Source organism: Bombus impatiens, unplaced genomic scaffold, assembly GCF_000188095.3.
Source record: "Bombus impatiens unplaced genomic scaffold, BIMP_2.2 scf_0191, whole genome shotgun sequence".
Classification (NCBI taxonomy): domain Eukaryota; kingdom Metazoa; phylum Arthropoda; class Insecta; order Hymenoptera; family Apidae; genus Bombus; species Bombus impatiens.
The window spans coordinates 89,634-115,660 of NT_176610.1; the positions used below are offsets into that span (position 1 = coordinate 89,634).

The 26,027-nt window shown below is 32.6% G+C and overlaps 2 protein-coding genes and 1 pseudogene across 2 annotated transcripts in view; all 3 read left to right on the top strand.

Annotated features, from left to right (window-relative positions):
• The window catches only part of LOC100744887 (trichohyalin), a 143,812-nt gene that overhangs the window by 29,802 nt on the left and 87,983 nt on the right, over positions 1 to 26,027 (top strand). The window lies entirely within an intron of this gene.
• Positions 17,371 to 20,321, top strand: LOC112212455 (annotated as a pseudogene).
• LOC112212453 (chromatin assembly factor 1 subunit A) lies at positions 20,420 to 21,087 on the top strand. Its single transcript, XM_024366035.2, is given in 1 exon segment — positions 20,420 to 21,087. A coding segment is annotated over 1 exon segment (543 nt). The 5' UTR covers positions 20,420 to 20,454; the 3' UTR covers positions 20,998 to 21,087.

Consider the following 26,027-nt stretch of genomic DNA (forward strand, 5'->3'; position numbering starts at 1 on the left):
ATCCGTTTGAAAAATCTTAATTACCAAAAAAACCCAGGTTTTATAGCGGGTCCTCAGGCTAACTGAACTTGTGCTGTGTAAGTGCCTCAGCACCTGGTATTCATATAAATACTATAAATATCATATATGTGTATATGTAGGTTGTTGAATTATTTTAGAATTTTGTAGACATAATCTTGATGTTCCCTTCTTATTATAGATATCATATTATTTTAAACCGTTATATTTTATTTATTTGTGATTAAAACAAATTAAAAGGATACATTTTTAAAACATAAATCATGTGTAAATATATTTTATATATCTGCAAAAAGAGAAAAGGGTTCAAATATTTTCGTAACCCGCTATGTATGTATATCAATAGTAACAATTAAAACGAAAAAATGTTATATCCGACAGTAAATTTATGTATAAGAGTATGTATTAAATAATGTCATAAATAGTAAAATAAATTGTAGCCTTTGAAAGAATTATTTAAAAATGTTGAAATATTTATTGGAATTTTAGCGTCTGCTTTACGGTTAGTATTAAGTACATATAGGAGATGAAAGGACACCACAGCCTCTCTTTTGGAAATTTGGGAAAATCCCTTAATACCTGTGGAGGAAGATAGTTCAAATATCAATATTATAGTCTAAGTGTCGTGAGCACTTCATTTCTAATGCTTTGGTACAAAGCACAAGTCCTGGTATATAATTAATCGGAATAAATCTCGCGCGTGTGTCGAGAAACTTCGTATACACTTTGATGCGTCGATATGCTTACTCTTCGATTGCTAGACTCTCTCGCTCGTCAATTCGCTCGTTTATTTATATCGGTCGGGGGACAGTCGGAAAGTTTGAACTCTACTGCGTTTGACGGTTGAAAGTAACGGCGACATTGTTTTGCTCGGAGTTTGATTATTAATACAATATGTGTATGTCCTACGATATTGATGTTCCGAGGCAAAACAACAATAAGATTTGAATTTATTAGCGTGCCGTTACATACCGTAATTTAGATTCTACCATAGGCGTAATTAAACAATTGTCGTCATTCAATCCGATTGCCGAACGTAGCCGCGGTCAAGGGATGAACGTTTTGTCTAACAAAGGTATGAAGTAATAGTATAGCTCTCCTTAAAAGAAATATTCGTGGCGACACGCGACAGTAAACATTCCAACGGTTTCTGTCCCGTGGCTCGCCACACGCAGACCCTATTCTTGACCCTATTCTTCGAGTAAGATGATTACCAGATGTCAACGCATCTCTACGTTACATGTTCAGCTAGCCCGAGGACCCGTTATAAATCTTAGGATTCAACTACCTAAAGTCCTTCAAACAGACAAACAGTCTTTGTTCCAACTAGGGGAAAGTAGGGGAGACCTATTTTTCAACGAGCGGCGTCTCCCACTAGCAACTTTCCTTCGAGGGCGGCTAGCATCTTTTTCTAACCACCGATATGGAGATTGACCAATTAGCAGCAACGCTAATTTCCCTTACTTTCTGAACGAAGGCTTTTCTCGACGAATCCGATGATCTCGTGTCCTTAGACACACCCCATCATAGTTTTCCTCTACAGCGTCACCGTGACGGATACTCACTCTCTCGTACGAGCTCATCAACTAGTTACGTAGCGCTTTCTTACGATCAGTGAATTTCTCACGTTCTAACATAAAGTCCTACTTAGACATTGACGAAACAATAAATTCGCTATCCCGTTGACCGCGGATTCGTTGACCGAGGCTATTGTCATTAGTGTCGCGAGTGCCCAGTCGCCGCCGTTAATTGTGAATTCTGTAGCTTCCATACTTGTGTTAATAAACTGTACCTTTGTTATACCACAACGATGGCTAATTTCAATGAAGTTTCACCAAACACCCACAACCCTACCCACAACGCCAACCCGACATCAGAAATGGGATCAGTGGTGAATCTAACAGTGACTCAACAAGGACTCATAACCCCCGAGCAACAGATAATCAAGCTGCTAGTGCCACAGCCGAGTGTGGAACCCGGAAACATAGTGCTACCATGCTTTAACCCAGCAATCGCCGATCCAACCGTATGGTGCGCAGCTGTTAACCTGCTTATGAAGGATAATCCTCTACAAGACAGCGCGCTAGTTTCTGCTTTAAAAAATGCTCTAGAGGGTTCTGCAGCGCATTGGTTTACACAGATAGTGAATGGCGAAGAGCTTACCTGGCCGATGTTTAAGGAACTTTTTTTTACGCGTTTTGGTGGTAAAGATACAACAACTTCGACGCTAATGAGTATACTCAGGGAACCACAACAGGAGGACGAAAACCTGGCGGCTTACGCCAATCGTCTCCACTGGCTTCTGGAGACGAAGTGGCAAAATGCCACTATGGCTGAAATAATCAACGCTACCATTCTTTGTCAATTGAGCCCACGAGATCAGCGCATCGAACAGATAGCAGTTGGGAAGGATATCGAGACCAAGGATCAGTTTCTACATGAAATGAAAGCTGTCGCTCTCGCGAGGAGGCCGGCATCTTCAAGTGACACATTAATGGGCCCCGAAGCCAAACGACACAAGCCATCTGTCGGCCGGTATAGGTGCTTTTACTGTGGTATCCCTGGACATAAAATAGCGCAATGCCGCAAGAGGATAAATTTCGAGAGACAGACGAATATACGATCACCTACATCGTCCAGGGCGCTTTATTTCAAGTCCCACGAGGAGGCTCAGGTATCCTTTCATCTCCGACATAGAGATATATAAATATATATTTATATATATGTATAGTGCAAAAACGATGTTTATAAAAAATGAAAGAGTAATGGCTAATATCGTCAGTATCGTATAACGAAAATGGAAGAAATGAATAAGATTAATTAAATTTATGTTCAACAGATCAAACATTAAGGGTTCGTTAATTTATTATAAAAATGCGGGATGTATTTCGTTAGTTCTTGGTTGTATATCTTTTATTAATAAGTTTTGTTATTTAATGATTTAGTGATGAGTCTGAAGAATTTTAATATGTATATTATTTTTTGTAAAATGAATATTTATGAAACTGAATATTTATGTCAAATTTCGGTTGTTACACGTGCAGATTAATTATAAATATTAATTTATCGCAAGTAACAGTTCCTATTGTGTAGAGTAGGACAATGTACTAATTAAACCAACAGTACCGAAATACTAATAAATCTATTACTTTTAAGGAGATCTACTAAACAAGTATAAAGGATGTTTGCTGTTTAAAGAAAAATAATAAAAAAGCTCGGTGAATACAAACTTTAGATATAAAACTGTCAGACTTATAAAAAAATAACCTCATAGTAGGTTATTGCTATATTTTTGTAATATTTATAGCTTCTTTATACGTAAATTTTACTTTTTAATTTAATCTTAATTTTTCGCAGACAAAATTTTTATTCGATTAAAAAGTATCCATGACCATCTCTTTCCCTTTATAAAACTCTTATTTACAGAAAATTTCTCTCGAATTAAAAAATATCCATAACTACGTTTTTTTGTTTATACAAAGTACATCAATCAAGTATTAACTTTTTAATCTATTTATCGTTACTATTTATCGTACTAGAATGTAAATCAGAGAAGTAAAATTATTTGTTTTGCTTTTCATTATCCAGTTTGCACATTGCAATGTAAATATCGCTCCTATCTGTGTATTTTACATTTCAACACCAATAAAACTCACATTTACATTCTTTCCTTAAAAAATACCAGTTTCAAGGAGCTACTAGGCACTGAATATCAAGCAACCAATTGAATATTCTAATATTTGCTTTGAAATGCAACTATGAAAATTATTCTTTCCTTTTAATATTATTATTCCCATAGTATTCGTATGACTGCATATTCAGAATTATAAAGTAGCATATAATCCTCATCTGATACTGATTATTGAACTATAAATAAATTTTATTCCATTTGTAAATATTCTTTACGCATTCCTACATTTCAAAATATTTATATGAAATACTTACTTGTCACGTGACACGTAAAAGAATGACAGATAACTATTTATGATTATCAACAAGATTTTTGCAAGCTTAACGAATTGCGAATAGGAGCATCAAATATTTTAATCTATATTATGACTCGATAGCAAATGTTTATGCAAATTCAAATTTTTATGAACAAATACTTAAATGGAACCTATGAAAAGGAGGATATGTTATATTTAAGAATAAAATGACGGTCCCTATTTATCGAAAATTTTACATAATAAACTTAAAAGACATAAATGCATAAACATCTGTAGTCTAGTTCTAATATTATTATTATTATTGCTTAGTCCGTGCTTTTCGGTTTTGGACAAATTTTCGGTTTTACATCTCTTATGTCTATTTCTCTTCTTATATGTCTACCTTCCCTCTTACCCACTCTATTTTATTGCACTCCCTTAATTATTCTATCTCTAAAAACTAAAACTAGAAACTACAAATTAGCAACTAATGACTAAAAACTATTGCAACTTTGGTCTTTAGCCTCCTTGCAGTACATCTTTCCTGTCGTTTGCCCTTCTCTTCTCTATTATTGCTTTCAGTTTTGTTAAACTTTCTCCAGTCTCATTTAGCGTTTTTCCTATGTCCTTTGGTCCTCCCCTTATTTCACATTCTTCTATTACATGTCTCAGGTCTTCTTCTTTCCTTCTACATAGTCTGCATCTTTTCTCCCCCTCTTTTTTCCAGTATTCACTTGCTTTGATCTCGTTTGCGCATCTGAATCTTGCCAGTATTCTTCTGTCCTTCCACTTTATCTTCTCTTCTAAGTACTTTGGTAATTTTTCTTTGGTTATGTTTCTGTAGTGTGTAGTATACTTGGATTCCCTTATCCTTTTCCCCCTCTCTTCTGCTTCTCTCTTCTTTCTTCTATAATTTGGTCTGCTGTCATCCTTTCTTGCTCCTCTCCTGCTTCTATCTACGTCCCTCCTTTTCTCACCTCTTCTAGTCTCTTCTTTCTCTTTCATGCTCTTTTCCCTTCATGACCATTTCCCCAGTCTCTCTCTCTTTCCTTTATACACTTCGTTAGTAATTCCTTTTTTGATTCTAGGTACCTTTCTCTTTGTACCTTGCTGCTCTTTTTAATGCTTTTTCTTTTATTTCTATTATCTTGCATTCTTCTATCAGTATATAATTTGGTGTTGTCATATCTGAGCCTAATATCTATTTCGCATATTAATTCTAATAAAATATGATTAGATATATATGTTTTGGATACGAGCGAAGTTCGCAAAGTATACAAAGTCGGTTTTGCCTGGGTATTACACACCGTTGCTTGGCAAAGTTCAAAGAAATAGTTGAGTGACGTAACACTGTGTAGATTCCCGTAGATCAGCCGCAGATTTTTATATGCCTAATTCAATATCGATATTTCGTTTCAAAAGGAATGGTATTCAAAAACAGAAACAACTTAGCGCAGCGCTATCCACATGGATTTATCAGTATCCACAATATCCACTTAAAACTTGGCAAAGTTCACGAAGAAATAATAGTTCGCAACACTGTCCACGTATCCACGCAGTGATGGGAAACATCAATTTTGCTTACAATATAGCGAACCATGTTCGTTACTCAATAATTTCTTCGGACTTTGCCAAGTAACAGTGTGTAATGCCCGAGCAAAGTCGACTTTGTGTAGTCTCCGACAACGCTCACAATATATTCATATACAGGGTGGTTGGTAACTGGTGGAACACGCGGAAAGGAGGTGATTCTACGCGAAAAAAGAAGTCGAAAATATAAAACAAAAATTTATAGAATAAAAAAAAAACGTCAATCGAGACAACGATCTACAGTGAGATACGTTATAACGAGACATGATAAAGTGCACGCGTACCGAGCGAAAGTTCAAAGTCGATTTTCTCGAAAACAAAGCCTCAAACGAAAAATTTTTATTCTATATTTTCGACTTCTTTTTTCGCGTAGAATCACTCCCTTTCCACTTGTACCACCAGTTACCAACCACCCTGTATATGGATGCGAGTCACGAATCAGTCGTTACAATATTTGAACTGGTTCTGATTTCTAATAATCTAGGAAAACAATATTTTAAATGAATGTTTATTAGTAATAAGTGAAAAATCCATATATTTGTGTAAATAAAACTTTTTAAAGTGTCTCTGTTTTCAAGGAATAATGTTTACCTTGCATAGATATTCTAAATGATAATGAAATATGTACAGTAGCGGACAAAAGTTTAAGACGATGATTTGTATTTGTATGGATTACAAACATCTTATACGCATATTGTTCTTCTACTCGGTTTGTCTCTTTGGAATAACATTGCTGTATGTTTGATCTTCGTAACCTCAGACCGTCAGTTGTCAAATACAAACAATATAAGAGTTACAACAGTTAGTTACCACTTAGCACTTGTAAACAGTGGACATTAGTTTAAGACGATCTGTGTAAAACGTGCGTATGAGTATAGGTTTTGAACATTTCGATTCTGGAATGTCAAAATCATTGTTTATTGTACCTTTTATTGCTTAAAATTCATTTAGATAGGAACAGACTATGGGTAAATCAAAGAATTTACTTGAAAACGAAAGGGAACTAATCGTAAGGCTGTGAAAGCAAAATAAAACCTTCACCGAAATAGCAAATATAGTGAACAGGTCAGAAACGACTTGTGAGCAAGCTTGGTATAAATTTTTAGAGGCAGGCATGTATTGCGATCAACTGAAAACAACGCCGAAAGTGAATCGCCGGATTCATCGATTGAGCGAAAAGGATCGCTTTCGTAGTGCAAATAATATTGTTGCGGAGATAAACTATAATAACGATACACAATTTAATGCTAGAACTGTTAGGAAAAGATTGGAAGACTTTAACTTAAGAGGGTGAAAACTTCAAAAGAAACCACTGCTGATTTCTAGGAATCGAAAAAGACGACTTGCATTTGCTAAGCTTATAAGCATTGGACAAATGAAGATTGGAAAAAGGTATTGTTTTCAGACGAATCGAAATTGAATCGCGTCTCTTCTGACGGTATACGGCATGTAGACATCGAATTGGCGAAAGTTTGAAAACACAGTGCGTTTTAAACTCTTAAACATGATGGTGGGAACGTTATGGTGTGTGCGTGTTTTTCTCGAGGCAGTCCTGGTCCGATATGTCGTATCAATGGAATTATAAACAGTTTTCAATACATAGACATACTCAAGAACACAATGTTACCTTTTGCACGCAACAACATGAGTGGTGATATTATTTTTAAAAATGATAATGATCCGAAGCACACGACTCGGGTGAAACAGTTCTTTGAAGAAGAAAATATTACCGCGCTGCCGTGACCGTCGCAATCACCAGACATTAATTCAATACGAGAATTTGTGAAGCATCATAAAAAAGACAGTACAAGGTTATAAACCGAAAAATTTAAATGAATTTTACTCTGCAATTGAAACAGCTTGGAGTAATATTATGGTAGAGTTTTCTTTTCTTATTTATTGATATTTACAATCAATTCTCGCATTGAGAATTTTCAGTAATTTTTTCTGGCGTGGCGCAGTGACATGGCTAAATATTTATAATAAGTTAATACTTATTATAGATAAGTATAATTTTTAAGTAAATGTTGTAAGTAAGTAAATATTACTTAATATAAATAACTAATTAAATCTAGTGTTTAGGTCTAGCGGGTAGATTACGGTACATCAATGTAAAAAATTAATAGATTCTATTAGCCAAGAAAATGTACCGAAGTGATAAGAAATAACGGATATGGGACAAAATATTGAATTTAAATAAAAATTGTGTATATTTTCTTACCAAAAATTAATATTTTTTGTGTAGTCAAACTTTTGACCGACGAAATATTATACAGATTTCGTTCCTTTTTTATAACTTAGCTAAGCAAAATATCAAAATGAAATCTTTTTTGTAAGTGTACAAACAAATGTCTAATTAGTTAATACCAAAAGTAGAACACTGTATTTATTTTTATGGAAAGTAAATCGATTATATGGAAAGTAAATTATTTATTTCTTCCATTTCGTCTTAAACTTTTGTCCGCTACTGTACATATATTTATATGGTATTATTTTATTTGCAATATATTTGTCCGAGTTATCGCGTCCTTCCTCCTATTCCCTACACAGGCAGCGCGGCGTGCACTGACATGTTGGTAGACAAAAATATTTATACTGCATTGTATTTATAATATGTATGATTGTTAATGTAATAATGAACTTTAGTAAATGTGTACATGCCAAAAGTATACCATAGGTACATGCCATATATTTTTGTAACTTTGGAAGTATTAATTGTTTGACCAATCTTTATTTGAACTTATTATTCCACTTGACGGACGTCGTTTACATTTGAAGTTCCAAAAGTTATATACACTATACATATTATATTTTCATACAACGATTTAAGAAGAAATATTTGTATATTTATATGAACGATTATATTCTGCATAACTGGGGCAAAGTAGAAAATAAAATTTCAGTGGCTATCTTTGTGTAACATTTGCTTTTAAGGCGTGAATTTTCGTACGATAATATATCTCGCTTTTGAAACAATTTCTCGAGAACTGCGTTCCGATTTCTCGAACGTGCAAACTCACCGTGTGTCGAGAAAATATCTGTTATGCATTCCGCAAAAGATAAGAATTTGAACGCTCTTTTTAGTTTGAATACAAATTTCGTTACGGTGCACGTATCGTTGGAAAGTTTGAATAAATACATGAGAACGCCTTTCTACAATTCATATAAAAATATCAATATTTCTTTCACGCTAAAAATTCTGGTGCGTGAGAAAGATACCGAAAATACCGATATATTGTACCATTTCTCTCAATATCTGTGAATTTGTTTTACTTTTATTACAATTTTCGGCGATGGTTTACTTTTATCTTCGTTATTGTTAAATAAATCTCACAAACTTTTGCAGTATTAAATAGAAGTATCTCTATTCTTTTTTTTTTGCTATAATTATTAAAAATTGATTTATAATATATAGTTAATGGACACATTCCAATGCAAGCCTCACAATATTACTATATTTAGTTCATTAAGTGTATATAAAGGATTATTTATTTAACTATTGGAATTTTTCACATGTACGTCGTTTTACTTAATCTATGCGTTTTTATACGGATAATCCATTGGCGTATGTCATAACAACATATAACTTTATTAAGATCAAATATATTAATGTTAAGATTACTAAAAATAAGCTACACTTAAACGAGTCGCTCAATAAATAGACATCAAAATTAAATTACTTTGGTTATATTGGTGGATAGTGATGAATAGTGAGTAAAGATTATCTATATATATAACGGTCACATTAGCGGACAGAATCCAGAGCTCTAAATTGTACTGAACAGAACTGCTTCGTACTTAAAATCAATATTTTCCTAAACTCCTGGATTTTAATCACACAATTCACGAATCTCGCCAACATTCGAAGTTACTTATTGTATTTATGATGGAAATAAATTATACATAAAAGTAATATTTTATGCCTTACGCAAGAGATTCCACGAATTTTGTGGATATTTAAGTACATGTATTAAATCCTATTAACATTAAAATAATATACTTTCTTCTTTGTAAGAAACATACATAAATATCGAGTTAGCAATTTTAAAAATGCATTACGTTTACCACCTTATTCAAAAACGCGTTGAAAGTATCGATTTTAAGGAACCATTTGTGTTATTCAGATAGGAATAAAGTACAGTTATGCCATTACTTGTTCCTGTATTCGGAACACACCAGAAAGTTTGCATTATTGATGATACGATTAGGTAGACCTGTCATGTTGTATTGTAAAAATGATCGTGCGTTTGAAATATTCGATATCGCCAGAGAATTTCGAATATCTTCAAAACGTAGTTTCTATTTGGCGGAACGTTGAAAATATTTTTCGCGGATGAGTAGCGTAAAACGTGGCACGTTGCGTGTTCAATATTTATTTTCTCTAGAAACATCCACTGAATTGAAAGTGGAAACCAGAAGATCACAGATTGGAAGCACTAAAATTTTACATTGCAATGTAGTTTTTGAAAAGTCGATGTAGGTACATATTTTCTGACATCGATAATTTATTGGAATTTTTGCGGCTACATAGATGAAAATAAAATATTTCTTCTTTTATTTGTAAAAAGTTTGAATATGTAGTGTATAATTCTTCCTCTTCTCTTATGATCGTAGAGTTCTATTGTACTAAAATTTCTGTATAATATGTATATACTCAAAGGGATTTTATATTTTTGACTGGTTAAGTACTTTAATGACATGCAAAAAAATTGAAAGAAAAAATACAAATCATTTATATTGATCGTATAATTAAATTTCATTTTACTGTGAACGTTTTACTATTTTGAACAGAATACTTTTGTGAAATCTGCAAGAGCTTTCAATTGTTTTTAATTTTAAAATAAACGAAGTGAGTAAAAATTCAAAAATAAAAGAATGTATTATGACATTCGAAATTGAGTTTATATTTATTAAATTCCTGAAATACAAATGTTGAAAAAATAAAAGTACTACTTCGTAGGAAAAGGATATTTGATAAATTCTCCATACTAAGCGTAACAAATATTGACTGGGAAATGTAGCAGTTTATTCTAATTATTTAATCCTTGCAAAATAAAATAAAAAATTCTTTTTAAAGAAATTTTCACGAAAATAATTAATTTTATATTAAATCTAAATTTCTTGTTAACAATTTCATGTAAAATTATAAACTAACGTTTGTCTTTAAATTTTTACGCAGTAATTTTTTGAACATAAAGATTAAGTAAAATCTCCTTGAAATATTATTCGAACATTTTGAAAAATTCATTTAACTTATATCAATTTTATTAATGTATAAGATACTTCATCCAATTTTTCACACTTAACATTTGTGTTACACTTAATATTTCCTATAATTGTCTTCTACAAAAGTTTAGTAATGAGGATCGGGGTCTGATAGTAATACTTTTGTTCTGTCAAAAAAGGTTAATAAGATAAAGCAGGTCAGCTTTATTTCTTAAATACGAAGTGCTTTTACTTTTATTTATGCTACTAGATACTTCGATTGACTTCAAATATAAATTTATAAATAACCACTTTTGTGTACTTGTCTTCTGTCTTTTCTTAATATAAATTTTAAATAAAGTACACAAGTTTGTTTAATTTATATTCTATCATACCAATGTTAAGTAGTGCACATGTACAATATATTCTTAGAAATTATGTAATGATATTGTTTTGATTAAGAAATTACAAAATAAATCCCACTCCAATCACGAACAAAATTCGAATGGAAATATTATTTATTTGTATTATTATTGTTAGTCTAATTGTAATGGTTATTCAAAAAGAATCTTGGGAAAGTAATGCGCTAAAGAAGGCATGATGAAGAAAGCATGATTTCTCGGTCGATTTTAATCAGAGCAATTACCGAACAACCAATGACAACAAACTCTTTTTTCCATGATGTCGCTAAGCAGCTCGTTCCTCGATACAACTTCATCGAATTAAGGCCATTGCAAAATTTCGGCTGGATCAAAGTTAATTCCCTTAATAATATTCGACGGCCCAGCTGTGTTCTTATTTGTCCTCAGTTGCTCGGTTCTTTTTGAAACCTTCCCACTCGATAGCTGTTGCTTCGTCAAGCACAGGTTTACTTGGTTAAGTGAAAAAACCTTGGCCTGTGACACACCAAAAACAGAAGCACGCAGAATAAAACAGAATAAGACGAAAATTGAAATCGATGTCTCTGTAAAACTTGGTTGGAGCTCGTTGTTTGTTCAACTACTAGTTCAAATCTGGTGATTTGAAAAGGAAAAGAAAAAGGTTTTATTGATTTAAGTCACGTTTAAATAGAACAAAAAATCTTAGAAAGTATTCGCTCTCATAAATAAATAACGTGTACATTATAGTAATATATACCTATTATTCACACATTTATACGTATATTGGTTTATAAATATGTCTACGTTGGTGCAGTTCAGCTGGAATGCCTCAGCTCTAAACGCGTAAAGATTGTAGAACACGCCTCTGTTGAATGTTATGCCGCATTCTAAATACAATCTTGAAAGATTCAAGAGAGGATATTACTTAATAAGTTTGAAATCCACATTTTTCAGACGCTCGATTGAATTTTTACTACGCTTTTACTACGTTCAACTGTTTATTTCAAGAATTTTTTAACTGCTTTATTCGTAACTCAACTGTTCTCTTGCAAAATAATGTTAAGTTTCATTATTTACAATGTGTTTAGGTGTGGTATATTTACATATACAGGGTGTCTGCAAAGGTCAGAGTAAAACATATTACGTGTTAACGAAGTTAGATAGGTAAAAAAATTCATATAAATTTATGTTCCATACTTTATTGAAATGCATTATTGAAAAGTTATAAGCAAACTGCGGATTTTCATGCATTTATAGGAAATTTGAAAAATACATACAATATGAAAACATATGTAAAATATACAAAGTGTAATGCTTTTTATAATAATCAGTAGGTAATCTCTGTCCCTGTACTCAAGATGCACTTCTGTAACGGGAATATTTGAAAGAGTTCGACAAATGGACTCTTCATTCTTGCGAAACGAAGGAATTTCGAACATTTATTATAACTGCTAAAATAATTAATAAACATTTTGAACTTTCTATCTGACTGCAGAATGTAAACATATTGTACATTGAATATACGTTCAGGATATGCATATATGTATGTTGTATGTAAATACAAAATGAATTAATATTTATGCGAGAAGAATTAAATTATATTATATAACATTTTGACGATTTTATTACGGGTTCACTCCATTAAAGTTTAAGTTTAAAAGTAATAAGTGTTCTATGATTTATCGGTGATAGGGTGTGAATCATAATTTTATAATCTAAGGGTGTATTTATTCCATTTACTTAGTAGGTAAATAAATAAAGACGAAATGCTTAGCTATTCTTCTTCAGAATAGAGATGTAATATACTCCCATTCCAAACTTTAATAATGCAAAGTGTATTCACATCTTTCTGCCTTCTTCATATCTCTTCACCTAACGATGAAGATCTGGCATCGTTGTAAAATATCTGCACCTATGTTGTGACTTCTAAATGGCTAAAGCTTAAAGGCTGGAACGTGCCTCTATCTAAATACAATCTCGAAAGGTTCAAGATAAGAGGAACAACGGTGGTATTCGATCGACACCCAAGTTGACGTCAGATATTATGGAACATCGATTCATACGTGCCACATCCTCGTGTCTAGTTATCTAATCGCTTGGATTGCTTACGAGAAGCAACCAAATGGTGATCGATCTCGATGCAAGAAATCGATAATCTGAATTTTCGCTTGGAACAGATCGTGTTGCGGAACTGCAATTAACATAGTACACGATTTCAGCGACTGTGTCAGCCGCTCGCTCCGCGGTTATTAACATGGTTATCATTTCCTGAATGGATATCAATCACCCTAATGGAAATTCACGCGTAGCCATCGTTGCACGCAATCAGATCAGTTTATCCAAGTCGCTCGAAGAAGTTGGCCAGCTGTGGTTTCGTGCCGGAGATAGTTGCAAGAGTTTCTATGAAACTCGTCTGATATGATGAAGGGTGATGCGCCGTTCGAGAACCATGCCCTGCTAAATTTTCCAACAATTTAATCTTACCGGGCAGAAGGGAATCGCTCTGATATTGTTCGAGGCCTGCAAGTTTCTTGACGTGTTGACAAATACTGTGAGAGAGATGATAGGTTTAGTGATGAATTTCAGATGAAGACTTTGATGCTTGAAATATCGTTTTGTTTGGTTGTTGCGGTTTGATTCTGATATCTGTCAGCAGTCGATCTAACTGTTGGAGATTTGCTTTACCGAAGACTTTTCACCAATACTAAGATTGACTAGTGTAGTAGTAATGACATATGTTCTCTATGATTTGTATGAAGTAAGCTGCTGCCTACGTATTGTTCGATTTGAGGATCCCTGTGCACCCCGCTGCTTAAGTTGACCTAGCTTCGTTCGTGTAAGGAAGTCTGCTCGCGCACAAGGATATTTCGGCTAATTTTTAATTGTCAATAATTAAAAACGAAGCCAAAAATGCAATTTTTTAATACGTGATTTCCATCTTATTTTAGCTTTAAAAATCATCCCTAAAAATTTTTTATACCTGTAACCGAACATCTTGTATATTAGAATACTTATGGAAACCAACATAAAACGGAAAGTTATTAGAAGTCTATTTATTTTGTTTGCAGTATTGAAAAATTAGGAATCTATATATTCCATACTATAATAAAAATATTATCAGCTGTAAATAAAACAAGCTTTTCCTCATCTGCATTTTTCTCTTTCCATCATTGATAGATTTTAAGTAATCTTGACATTTTTAATATTAGATATTTCGTTATATGTATGTAGCATCGGGGAAAAGGGCCTAAGAAACATCGAGTTAACCATGAACAATGTCGCGAGAATCGAGGCACCGTCGGGTCCATCAATGTGTCGTCGGTATTTTCAAGCGCATAGTTTTATAGAAAAGGCCTACGTGGCCCTAGCAAAGAGCGTCTGCGGAACACGTGTGTGGTGGGCCTAGGAAAAGACAAAGAGTTGCTAGAACGGCCAGAATACGAGTTGGGAGGGCGCAGTGTGTCGGTTGAGAATGGGGAGTGTGAGTTGAGAAGTCGCGGAGTGTGAATCGAGAAGTCAGAGAGTATATGTGGAGGAGCCGGAGAGTATAATAATAAGACGTACGACGAGATTGTAATCAGTCCTTTGTATTGAGTATCGCTTATTAAACTACACTAAACTCTAAATAAAACATTATTACTTGTCCTTACTCTAAGATCCATATAAGTTAGCACATGTAGTATATTTCGTTGGTTGTGTTCATTTTATAAATGACTTTATGAGCAAATTTTCAATAATTTCCTCTAAACTTCCTATCTAATTTATTTAAAACTTTCTAATTGAAATTTGAAGCAAGAAATGGTGGACGTCGATATAATATAAATGTCAAGTAATTGTTCTAATAGGTATGAACGAATGTTAAAATTTTATAATTCTCATTACCAATATCAGTTATCTACAGCCAAAAAATGTTTTTACCATTGGTTATAGTTATTCGAAACCATAAACAAATTTCCGTCATTGATACTGTGTAGTTACAAGCAACCAAAAAAGATTTTAATCGTATATAATGGGTAATTTTAATCAAAATCATTTTACTAAAATATTATTTCTTAAGATACAATTTTTTTAATTTGGTCATAATAATTATGGTCTCTGTGAGACTTCGATTCAATTAGATAAAAGTGGGAGAAATTCTTCCGTGTAATCTTCGATTGGTCAGACCGTCATATCTTGCTAATGATCTTTCAGAAATAACTGTGCAGCGGCACACGGGTCAGGACAATTCAAATCCTGTTGTTGTTTTGCCTCGGAGTATTAAGACCGTTAGGTTACAAATATGTAAGAACTGTTGAGGTTATTCGATGTGTAAACAGAGAAAACACGTGGATAAATTGTAAGACAGAAAATATATTTAAATAGAAGTGTAATTATAAGTAAGAATACAATTTTAGCTGGTCCAGATCCGCACGCTAGCTGTGTTACCCAATAACTGAAAACTCCGAAGCCAACTACCGTTTATGGTCTGACTTTGTCGCGGTCTTTTGTCTACGCGCTGTCGATAGCTTCAGTGCTTGAGAAAACTAAAAAGGCCAGATGTGGAGTTTTCTTATAAGTGGTGACCACTTCAACAAGAACAAATAAACTCTGGGCAAAATAATGTCGCCGCTACATACAACCGTCAAACGTAGACGAATTCAAATTTTCCGGTTTTCCCCCGACCAATATAAATACTAGACGGACGCGATCGCGAGCGAAGGAGTTTTCGAACAGTATCGAAGAGCGTCAACGAGTATAAACGAGTACCGAAGTGATCCACAGAGTTTCTCCGACCATTTATCGAGTATTTATTCCGCAACTTATATTTGTACCAACGACTCACAATTCGTCTCTAAATAATTTATTTATTTATTCAAAATATATTTGACGGACTGCGACAACAATATTTTGCTCTCGTTATTTCCCTCAACCTAACAACGACTAATTCTCCACAACTACTTTACGCTTTGTGCTCGTTTAATGAAAACACGATAGAAAATTAAAAACATTGATACAGTTACTGACAAAAATCATTTTAAGTGCTGAAGATCCGACTCAAAAATAGCTTCTTGTCTGTGAAAACATGCGTCGTAAAGTCACTTATGTAAATACTCGCATTTTTTGTTTCTTCAAACGGAACAATATGGGATATTATATAAAAAAGGAGAGCTTGATAATAACTTCATGAAAAAATGTCAAACGGTACCTATATTTTTAATAAATGTTGTATAACAAATTATCAACTAAATAATCAATTAAAAAATAAATATGTGGATATTACTATAGTATAACTTCTTTCTTCAATAAGCTTCTTTCATCCTATTTATTTCTACGTTAATGAATATTTAAATGAGAGTGAATTTCTGAGATCTAAAATGCTAAAATACAATGTAATTAAACTGTGAAATATTCAAAAATGATGGATAGATTTAATGGAATTTTGGATGATTAAATGGACGATTTAATAAAACTAGGATGTAATGCAGAACATAATTTGACTTATAGATGAATTAAAGCATATAAGGGAGCAATATAAACGTTATAATTAATTTGTTCCTTTAATACACAATAATTTGAAAATATACGATATAAATTGAGATTCAGAGGGGTAATGTTGTGTTTAATCAGCGTTAATGTATAGTTTGCAAATAGTATTTGTAGGATTAGGAAATATATGTATAATATTAAATAAATTAAAATTTTTCGCCGCTATAATTTGATACTTTCTAGCATATGTTCATATATTTCTGCTTATTGTATGAATTTATATTTATGTTTAATCTGATTGAATTTATATAAAGAAGGAAATATTAAGTCTTATGAGATGTTAAGTATTTTTCCTGAATTATGAAGATACAAAATTAGTCAAAATAGAATTAAGTTAATAAAATTAAATGAAATTATATTTCTAATGATTTAAATCCTTTTTTACTTATATGAAATATACTGAAATGTAATATATGTATTTATAAATCTTAAATATTTTGTGAAATTTGATTGTAATCTATCTTGATATTAATATCCAGGAAAAATAAAGACTTTTATTTACAAATCATTTAAGTCCTGTATTTAATATCAAACAAATAATCTTATAGTAAAAGAAGAAAAGATATTCAATTAAGATTACTTTCAAATTATCATTAAATTTTGGAAGAAGAAAGTAAAGTAACATGTTATTTAGTAATATACATAAAATATTTAACCTTTCTTAAATAAAAAAATAGAAAAACTTTATTCTTGCATTTTATTCCATATATTAATAGAGTTTAATACAAACTCTCTTTATGTATATTATAATTACTATATATCAACGTCACTGTTGTTACTTATCTAAATATAGCTGAAATATCCACACGACGAATATAACGAGATTTTCTATGTTAAATTTATATTTTTTCTCAATAAGAAAAGGCGGTTTATTGAAAAATGTGATGTTCTTCCATTCAGAAGGAAATTGTTTTACCTTGATGTTATGAATGAATCATGAATAAACTGCAACGAAGTTTATCAATCAATCAAGCTTATGCGTTCCCCATTACCATTCGACGAATTATTTCATTTCCATACGTGGATTTTTCCTTGCGATTTGTTAATATAAAGAAATACATATAAACTCGTTTCAGCCGCCAGCAAGCCGCAGTGACGTTTTAATTATACGAAACAGGACCGCGGTATGCGGATGGCAGTATGTAACACGTTTCATTAAATTTGCAATGCAATTAAAATAGACTTTCATTGGATGCATGACTCTCTAGTTAAAATCGTAGCAATTTTCGTGTAACTCGTAATTCGTTCATTAATTACTTTTATTAAACTTGCATTTCTCTCGATCATTTTAATATAATTATCATATTATATATAGTCAGTCCATAAAAAGAAAGGGAGGTACAGCAACACATAAGAAGGGTAGTCAGAGAAAGAAGGGAAAAGGGTGAATATGTAAAGATAGGATACAAAAAATTAAAAATAGAGAACAAATGGTACAACGAAAATGAAGAGAAGGCTGAGAAAGAAAGAAAGAGAGGGGAAGAAAAATTTAAAAAGGGGAAAAGGGGGCTACAAAGGGGATGAAAATGTGCTTCTGGAATGTAGCGGGGCTAATAAATAAGGACAAGGAGGTGTGGGAATATCTGAAGACATTCGACGTAATCCGACTCACGGAAACATAGATAGAGAAAGGTAAATGGGAAAAATTAAAATATAGACTACCCAAAGAATTCAACTGGAAATGCAGGGCAGCAATGAGAAGAGAAGAAGTAAGGAAGAAAGGAAGAGCAAAGGGGGGAATAATAACGGGTATAAATAAAGAACTAAGAGGAATAGAATATAAAGAAATAAGTGATAATATAGTTGAAAGAAAAATAATATACAATGACAAGACGTATAGGATAATGGTGGTTTATAATCAAGATACAAAAGGGACATGGAAAAAAATAGAGGAAAGAGTAGACTGAAGAGAAGAGGAAGTGATGATCATCGGCGGAGACTGGAACGCAAGAACGGGAGAAGAGGGAGGGCCGATAAACGAGGACCTAGGGAAAGAAAAAAACAGACGATCAAAAGACAATAAACATGGAAGGAAGAACACTGCTAAAATATCTGGAAGAGAGAGGAAGGAGAGGAGTGAACCTGTATTGGGGGAGAGGAAACTCAGTAATAGACTATGTGATTGGCAATCAGAAGGCGACAGAAGAAATAATTGACATGAAAGTAGGAAAAAGAACAGAATCGGACTACATGCCGTTAGGAATAGAGATAGGAGGGCCGGAATTACAAAAAAATGAGGAAAAGAAAGAAGAAGAGAAGGAGAAAAGAGAATGGACAAACGCAAGTGTGGGAAAATACTTGGAGGAATGTAAAGACTGGATCTGCAATGGAAGAACAGTAGAGGAAATGTGGACAGAAATCAAAAAGAAGATAAACAAAGCAATGCCAAAGAAGAAAGTGAAGATAACGAAATGGGTTGTGGGAGAGAAAGTGTGGTACGATAAGGAGTGGACAGAGGGGAAAAGAGAGATGAGAAGGAAGGTGACAAAGTTTATGAAAGGAAAATGCACTAGAGAAGCGCTTACAGAGGAAAAAAAGGCATTCAAACAGTGGTGCAAACAAATAAAAGAAAGACACGAAGAAGAAGAAATGGAGAAAATCAAGAAGATCAAAACAGAACAAAAAGCGTGGAAATACATTAATAAATATAGAAGAAGAAGAGAAGGCATAGATGAAGAAATAAGCGAAGAAGAGTGGAAAAATCACTTTATGGAAATTTTAGAAGGAACAGAGCACAAAGAGGACAGAAAAACGGAAAAGCATCGAGCAGAAGAGAAAATAATAGAGGAGAGAGAAGATAATATAGAAAAGGAAGAGGTGATCTACCAACTAAGAAACTTGAAGGAGAAGAAAGCAATGGGGGAAGACGGGATAGGAAATGAGGTATGGAAGTATGCACCGAAGGAAGTGGGGGAAGCGTTATGGGATTTGTTAAGGAAAATATGGAGTGGGGAGGAGATACCAGAAGATTGGAAAAAGGGAGTAATATGTCCGATATACAAGAAGGAGGATAAGAGAATAGCGAAAAGAGGAGTAACATTAATGGACATAGCATACAAGATCTACGCAGGGATACTGGACGAAAAACTGAAGGCAGAGATTGAAACCAAACTAGAAGAGAGCCAATTCAGATTTAGAAAAGGAAGAGAAGTGACCGACGCGGTATTTGTAATAAACCATATCATAGACAAACAATTGAGTAGAGAAAAAGGTAAGCTATATGTCTGCTTTGCAGACTTAAAAGCGGCGTTCGACAGGCTAAACAGAGAGAAATTGGAGGAAAAAATGTGAAAAATGAGGATTAGCGAAAAACTAATTAGAAGGATAAAAGAGTTGTACGCAGAAACAAAGAATGTGGTGAGAATCAAGAGCCACAACACAAAAGAATTTTGGACAGTGAGGGGAGTTACACAAGGGTGCCTGTTGAGCCCGACGTTACTCAATATCCACGTGGCAGGGCTGGAAGAAGAATTAAGGAAAGGACAAGCCGGGGGCATAGTGGTAGGAGAAAGAAAGGTATGATCATTGACATATGCAGACGATATTGTGCTGATCGTGGATAGAGAAGAGAAGCTAAAGGAAAGAGATTCAAAAAATTTTTAAAAGAAAAAGAATTGGGACTGAGTACGGAAAAGACCAAGATAGTAGTTTTCGAAAAAAGAAAGAACATGAGGAGGCACAGAAAATGGAAATAGGGAGAGTGAGAATTAGAAGAAGTGGACGAGATAAGATACCTAGGGTACATACTATAGAAAAACGGCAGTAATAAGAAACACATACAAGACAGGAAAAACAGAGCAACAATAGCAATGAAGAAAACATGGAGCGTGAGAGAAAGAATTTTCAAACAGGACTACAAGAGGAGAATGAAGATGTTTGGAGCACTGGTAGAGAGTGTGGTGCTGTTTGGAGCAGAGGTATGGGCCTGGAACATGGAAGAAAGACTAGATAGAATATAAAGAAGATATGTGAAATGGATCTTAGGTTTAAATATGACAACACCGAATTATATATTGATAGAAGAATGGAAGCTAACAGAAATCAAAGAAAAAGCATTAAGAAGAACAGCAAGGTACGAAGAGAAAGCCCTAGAGTCAAAAAAGGAATTAGTAAAGGAGTGCATAAAGGAAAGGGAGAAAAACTGTGAAAATGGACAAGAAGGGAAAAGAACAAGAAAGAGAAAGAAGGGACTAAAAGAGGTGAGAAATGGAGGGACACAGATGGAAGCAAGAGAAGAGCAAGGAAGGATGACAGTCTACCAAATTATAGAAGAAAGAAGAAAGAGAGATGCAGAAGAGAAGAAGAAAAGGATAAGGAAATCCAAGTATAATATACATTATCAAAATACTTAGAAGGGAGGATGAAGTGGAAGGATAGAAAAATATTAGCAAGATTCAGACGTGGAAATGAGACCAAAGCAAGGGAATACTGGAAAAAAGAGAGGAAAGTAAAGATGCAGACTATGTAGAAGGAAAGAAGAAGACCTGAGACATGTAATAGAAGAATGCGAAGCAACGAGAGGACCAAAAAATATATCGATGAAAATGGTTTTAATTCAGAAGTTCCCATTTACAATAAATAATTCAAACAATATTCTTATGTTCACTTTGTTTGTTTCTTTGTTCCGTTCACTGTATGTATAGATATGATTGTCATAGAAAATTTCGTCTTATACATTTTAGAGAAAATGGTTCGGTAATAAAATTGTATTACAGAGTTTGCAAAATATTTCAATTTACCAAATTCAGTCAAACTTTATATATCTTGTTCTTGTTTATTTATGTACGCGTTTCAGAGACAAATATTTTAAGCCGCGTTTTACTTAGAATAAAATAATTCATAAACATTCAATCCCAACATTCAACTCTTCTACGTTATGGCGATTTATCATGAAATCAAGCCTGGTGTTCGAAGACTCTGTATAAATACATATAATAATTTAAATATCCACATTCATTAGTTACAACGACTTACTTGTGGCGAATTCATTTACGTCATGAATTTATCCTAAGTTTTCGCAATTAAGATCGAATCTCATTGTAATTTATGCTCTTGAAATCTGTACAAAAGTAATGAATTTGAATAGGTACACGTTTTCTCGTGTACGATATATATCGGAACACTGTAACGACTGAATTAATCGGTCACTCTGAAGCGTGCTTGTCCGTATAATTCGATTATTTTCCTCGTTCTCGGCTGTCTGGTTTTAGCAAATGCCCCAAAATTCGTCCTAGTATCGATCAGAATTCCTCGCGTTACGTAATTCCGGATAATTAACTGGTATCGAACGAACGAGATTGTACTGACTCCGATATTTGTCCACTACCGCTTTCCTAGAGAATGAACAGATTTTAGTGCATTAAATCTTGCAAATGTAGTTACGTATTGTGTCTAGTTTATTATGTATGTTAATACTTTACTTTATTATTACTTATATTTTGTTAAATATGTTAGTAAAGTAATTAATTACTACAGTAGAATATTATTAAATTTTTCTTCTATGAAGTCACAATTTTAATGTACTAAAATCTGTATATGCTTTGTTATTGTTTGCGTTAGATATTTTGATTTCGCTCATAAGCGAAATTATATTTTGACGCTACCTACACATTAGTATATATGTTTGTTCTTAATTATGGACATTGAGGTCCAATTAATAAAATTAATGGAAAATTATGGCATTATTAAAATTAGGTAATTCTCCTTTTGTATCAATCTGTATAAGTTGCTTCATAGGATAATTTCTATTATTAAATCAAATTGCGTTGCATGTATTTGTGTATACTATACAGGATATTCTATAGGCCTTTACCGCTAAATGGTGCCAATATAGGTTCATGAATATTTTGTTAAAATGTTATATCATAAATATGAAATAATAATAGATTGCTTTTTATCTGATATAGCGCAGAAATGATTTGTGATATTTTCTTTGACTTCATTTGAAATTATTGGTCATTCTTACGAATAGAAAAATGAAATAGATAAAAAATTGTATCTATCATATCAGAAATTTCTTTTTTTCTTCAATCGTCTATAGTTATAGTATCTGCTTGCAAAAGCTGTTGGCAATGCACACAAATTAAAAGCTACGATTATAAATTATTATATAATTTGGAACATTTTAGGTAATCTAGTAATTCTTGTACTGATCAACTAGTTTTTAAATTGCCCCTAATTGGATGATGAAATTCAATGATATTGTGTATTGCTGTCTATTATATATATAGAGTAGTACATGTGGAGAGAATATTTCTTGCACTGCAGCAGGATGAGATATTTTACTATTATTAATGTAGCGTTGAACGATTAAAATACTGTACATTAATCTCTAACACGTATTCATTTTTACAACTTTTTCTAAAGTTCTTAATAAATAAATATCTGTAATATTTAATGTAATATGTAATGTAAAATAAATGTAATATTTGGTGATTTAGGAAAAAGTCGGTCCTCTTGGCCCTGTTCATTAATGCTTAATAGTGTTCCTTTAACTATTGCATCGAATAAAAAGCCAATAACGTTAATTCGTATTTTTAAATCTTTAACACAATATTTGTTAATGCGGTAACTCTATAGAAGCTTTTACCATGTTGCGCAAAATTTACTTCTACTATAACACGTTTTGTTAGGAAGTCCTACATTATCTCTGGATATGCAGTTACGTATAACACAGAGTATTGTGATATACTTAAAGCTATAAAATTCTTTCATGTTTAGTAACTTCACCTTGAATTATGATATTATATTGTATTATCACTTTAAATATTACATTCAAGGTAAAGTTACTAAACATGAAAGAATTTTATAGCTTTAAGTATATCACAATACTCTGTGTTATACGTAACTGCATATCCAGAGATAATGTAGGACTTCCTAACAAAACGTTTTCCTAACAAAACCTGTTATAGTCGAAGTAAACTTTGGCCAGTATGATAAAAAATTCTTTCTGATGTAAGCTTACCATACTGAAATACCTAAATTAAAATTTAAATACGATCTACTAAATCTTAAAAATTTTTGTTCATAGAGCATGAAAATTCTGTCATTGTACGATAGAAAAATTTAATAAATAAATCATCATTATATTGAACTCAAACCATCATATTATTATCTATTAATCGTAGAAATTTTAATCCTTTGCGGTCGGATGTCGCCACTTGGTAGTACGATTAGAAAAATATGTCGATCACAAGAGGTTAATCCTTAATTACAAATATCTATATTATAGACATTGCCATAAACGAATAGTTTTTCCGATTATTTGACTATCTTATTTATGTATCAAGTTATTGTGTTATAAAACTTAATATACTATTTTGTTCAGGGAAATATATTTGTTTGTCAAATTTTTTTACAATTAAAATATTTAATAATAGAACTATTAAAGCCTAATTATTCAAATCCTCTACTACATTTTGATAATAAAATAATAATTTAAACTTCTCTAAGAAACATGATATACAGTAACATTTATCATTACTCTAGCATTTATGAACGAATTGTTTAGGTTGAAGTATATTACTTTGCGTATCGCTTAATAGTATTTTCATATGATTACAAAAATGTTACATTATAAGAACGAAACGTATTGTCAAAATATTCAGAAAGAAGTAGTTTTGTAATAAAGGAATCCGTACAAATACTTTTTGCAACAACTGTATCCATCTACTTAAGAATTAAAGTAACGTTTTACAGTTTGCCAAAAGTATTTAGACAAAAATAAATGCCGAAAACAATTCTCAATTGCTTTACATTATGATACGTAGTTTATTTCAAATTATTGATGCCATCGTTATTACCACATATGACACAATAATGAAGTGAAGCTATTTTTGAATGTAGCATTCTCATATAGTGTCTTAGCAAAGTACATTCTCATTAATTCTCGTTAAAGAACATTCTGGAAAAGGTAGTTGAAATGATCCGATGTGATCGCTAGAGTTTTCAGAAATCCGTGTCTCTCGCTCCAAATATCGTAAAAACTTTTACATGAACCAGGAGTTTCCGAAAGATAAATTTGATTGTAACAGTTCAATAATCGAAAAGTAGAACCTGAAGTACATTTCGTAACGGTGCATAATTTCGTCGATTGCATATTGGTACCTATCCTTTTCGGAGAAAGGCATGTTAAGGGCGACACCGGTTAGATACGCTGATTGGTAATTGGAATTGTTGAGTATCAGCCAATCAACCCGTATCCAGCGTAGAATCATCACAAGGACGTACTGGAATTTTAGAACATAGCGGAGCAATCGACGAGCCATCTCATGGCACGATGTTAATTAATATCTTGTTGTACGTTTGTATTTATTTAATAGACAGATGATGATCATAAGAACAACCACAGGAGAATTTATTATGCGTACATCTCCATTTTCATTCGCCAGTTGGCCAATTTATTTTTGTGTCAATGTTGCACAAGTGATCGATCTACCAATCCATTGGCATTCAAACATCATTACCACGTGCTTTGAATTTCGATGGCGCATACGATGCGTATGCAAGAGCCAGGCAATACGTTGGCATTAAAAAGTGCAAGTGCACGACGTGTTACCGTTGTCTACGACTTAGATCGCTTAGAAACGCTTTACCTTACAAGCAATTGCTTCTGAATCGCCGTTTATTGACACGTAACCAGTGCAGCTATTACGGCAACAGCGTAAGGACTGAACACTTTTTTTCATGCTGAATATTTTCATACGCAAATTTAATCGTTCATTCATTCACTTTGTAATTGAGATATATCAACGTTCAAAGATTTAAGATTACTTGTTTGAAAAATAATGGATTAGAGAATGGGAGATGTGATCATAATTAAATTGTTTGACAAATTGTTACGTACAAAAAGATACAAATAGATCATTGAAAGTTTATATGATAGATTTGAATTAATAAATTAATATATTAATCAGATAATGGAATCCCTTACACTGTCTATTTTAAAAAGGAATAGTAGGGATAAAGAGTGAAGGAGAAGTATTATGAAGCAAATAGTATTATATGATTATATTACCGATGATACTTTAAGGAGAATAATATCACTAATGATAGTAAAAGACGAAATATGTTATACACGTAATATTATAGTAATATCTTTTTAATTAGGTACTTAGGTCTCATATTCTATCTGCTACTAAGTTGTACTAATTGTTTAACATAATATGGTATACTGTATTGAATTACTTTCTGTTTGTACGTTAAAGCATCTGAATTTTAATTTCTTTAATTTCAATACTTTGTCCTTTAGTTTTATTACTATTTTATAGTTTTAAAGTGTTTTAAAGTCTAACAATTAGTATACTACGTCTCTCCTATGTTATTATATGTACACCATAATATCAATTTTATATGAAAGTAACGATAAAAATATACCGCGCAG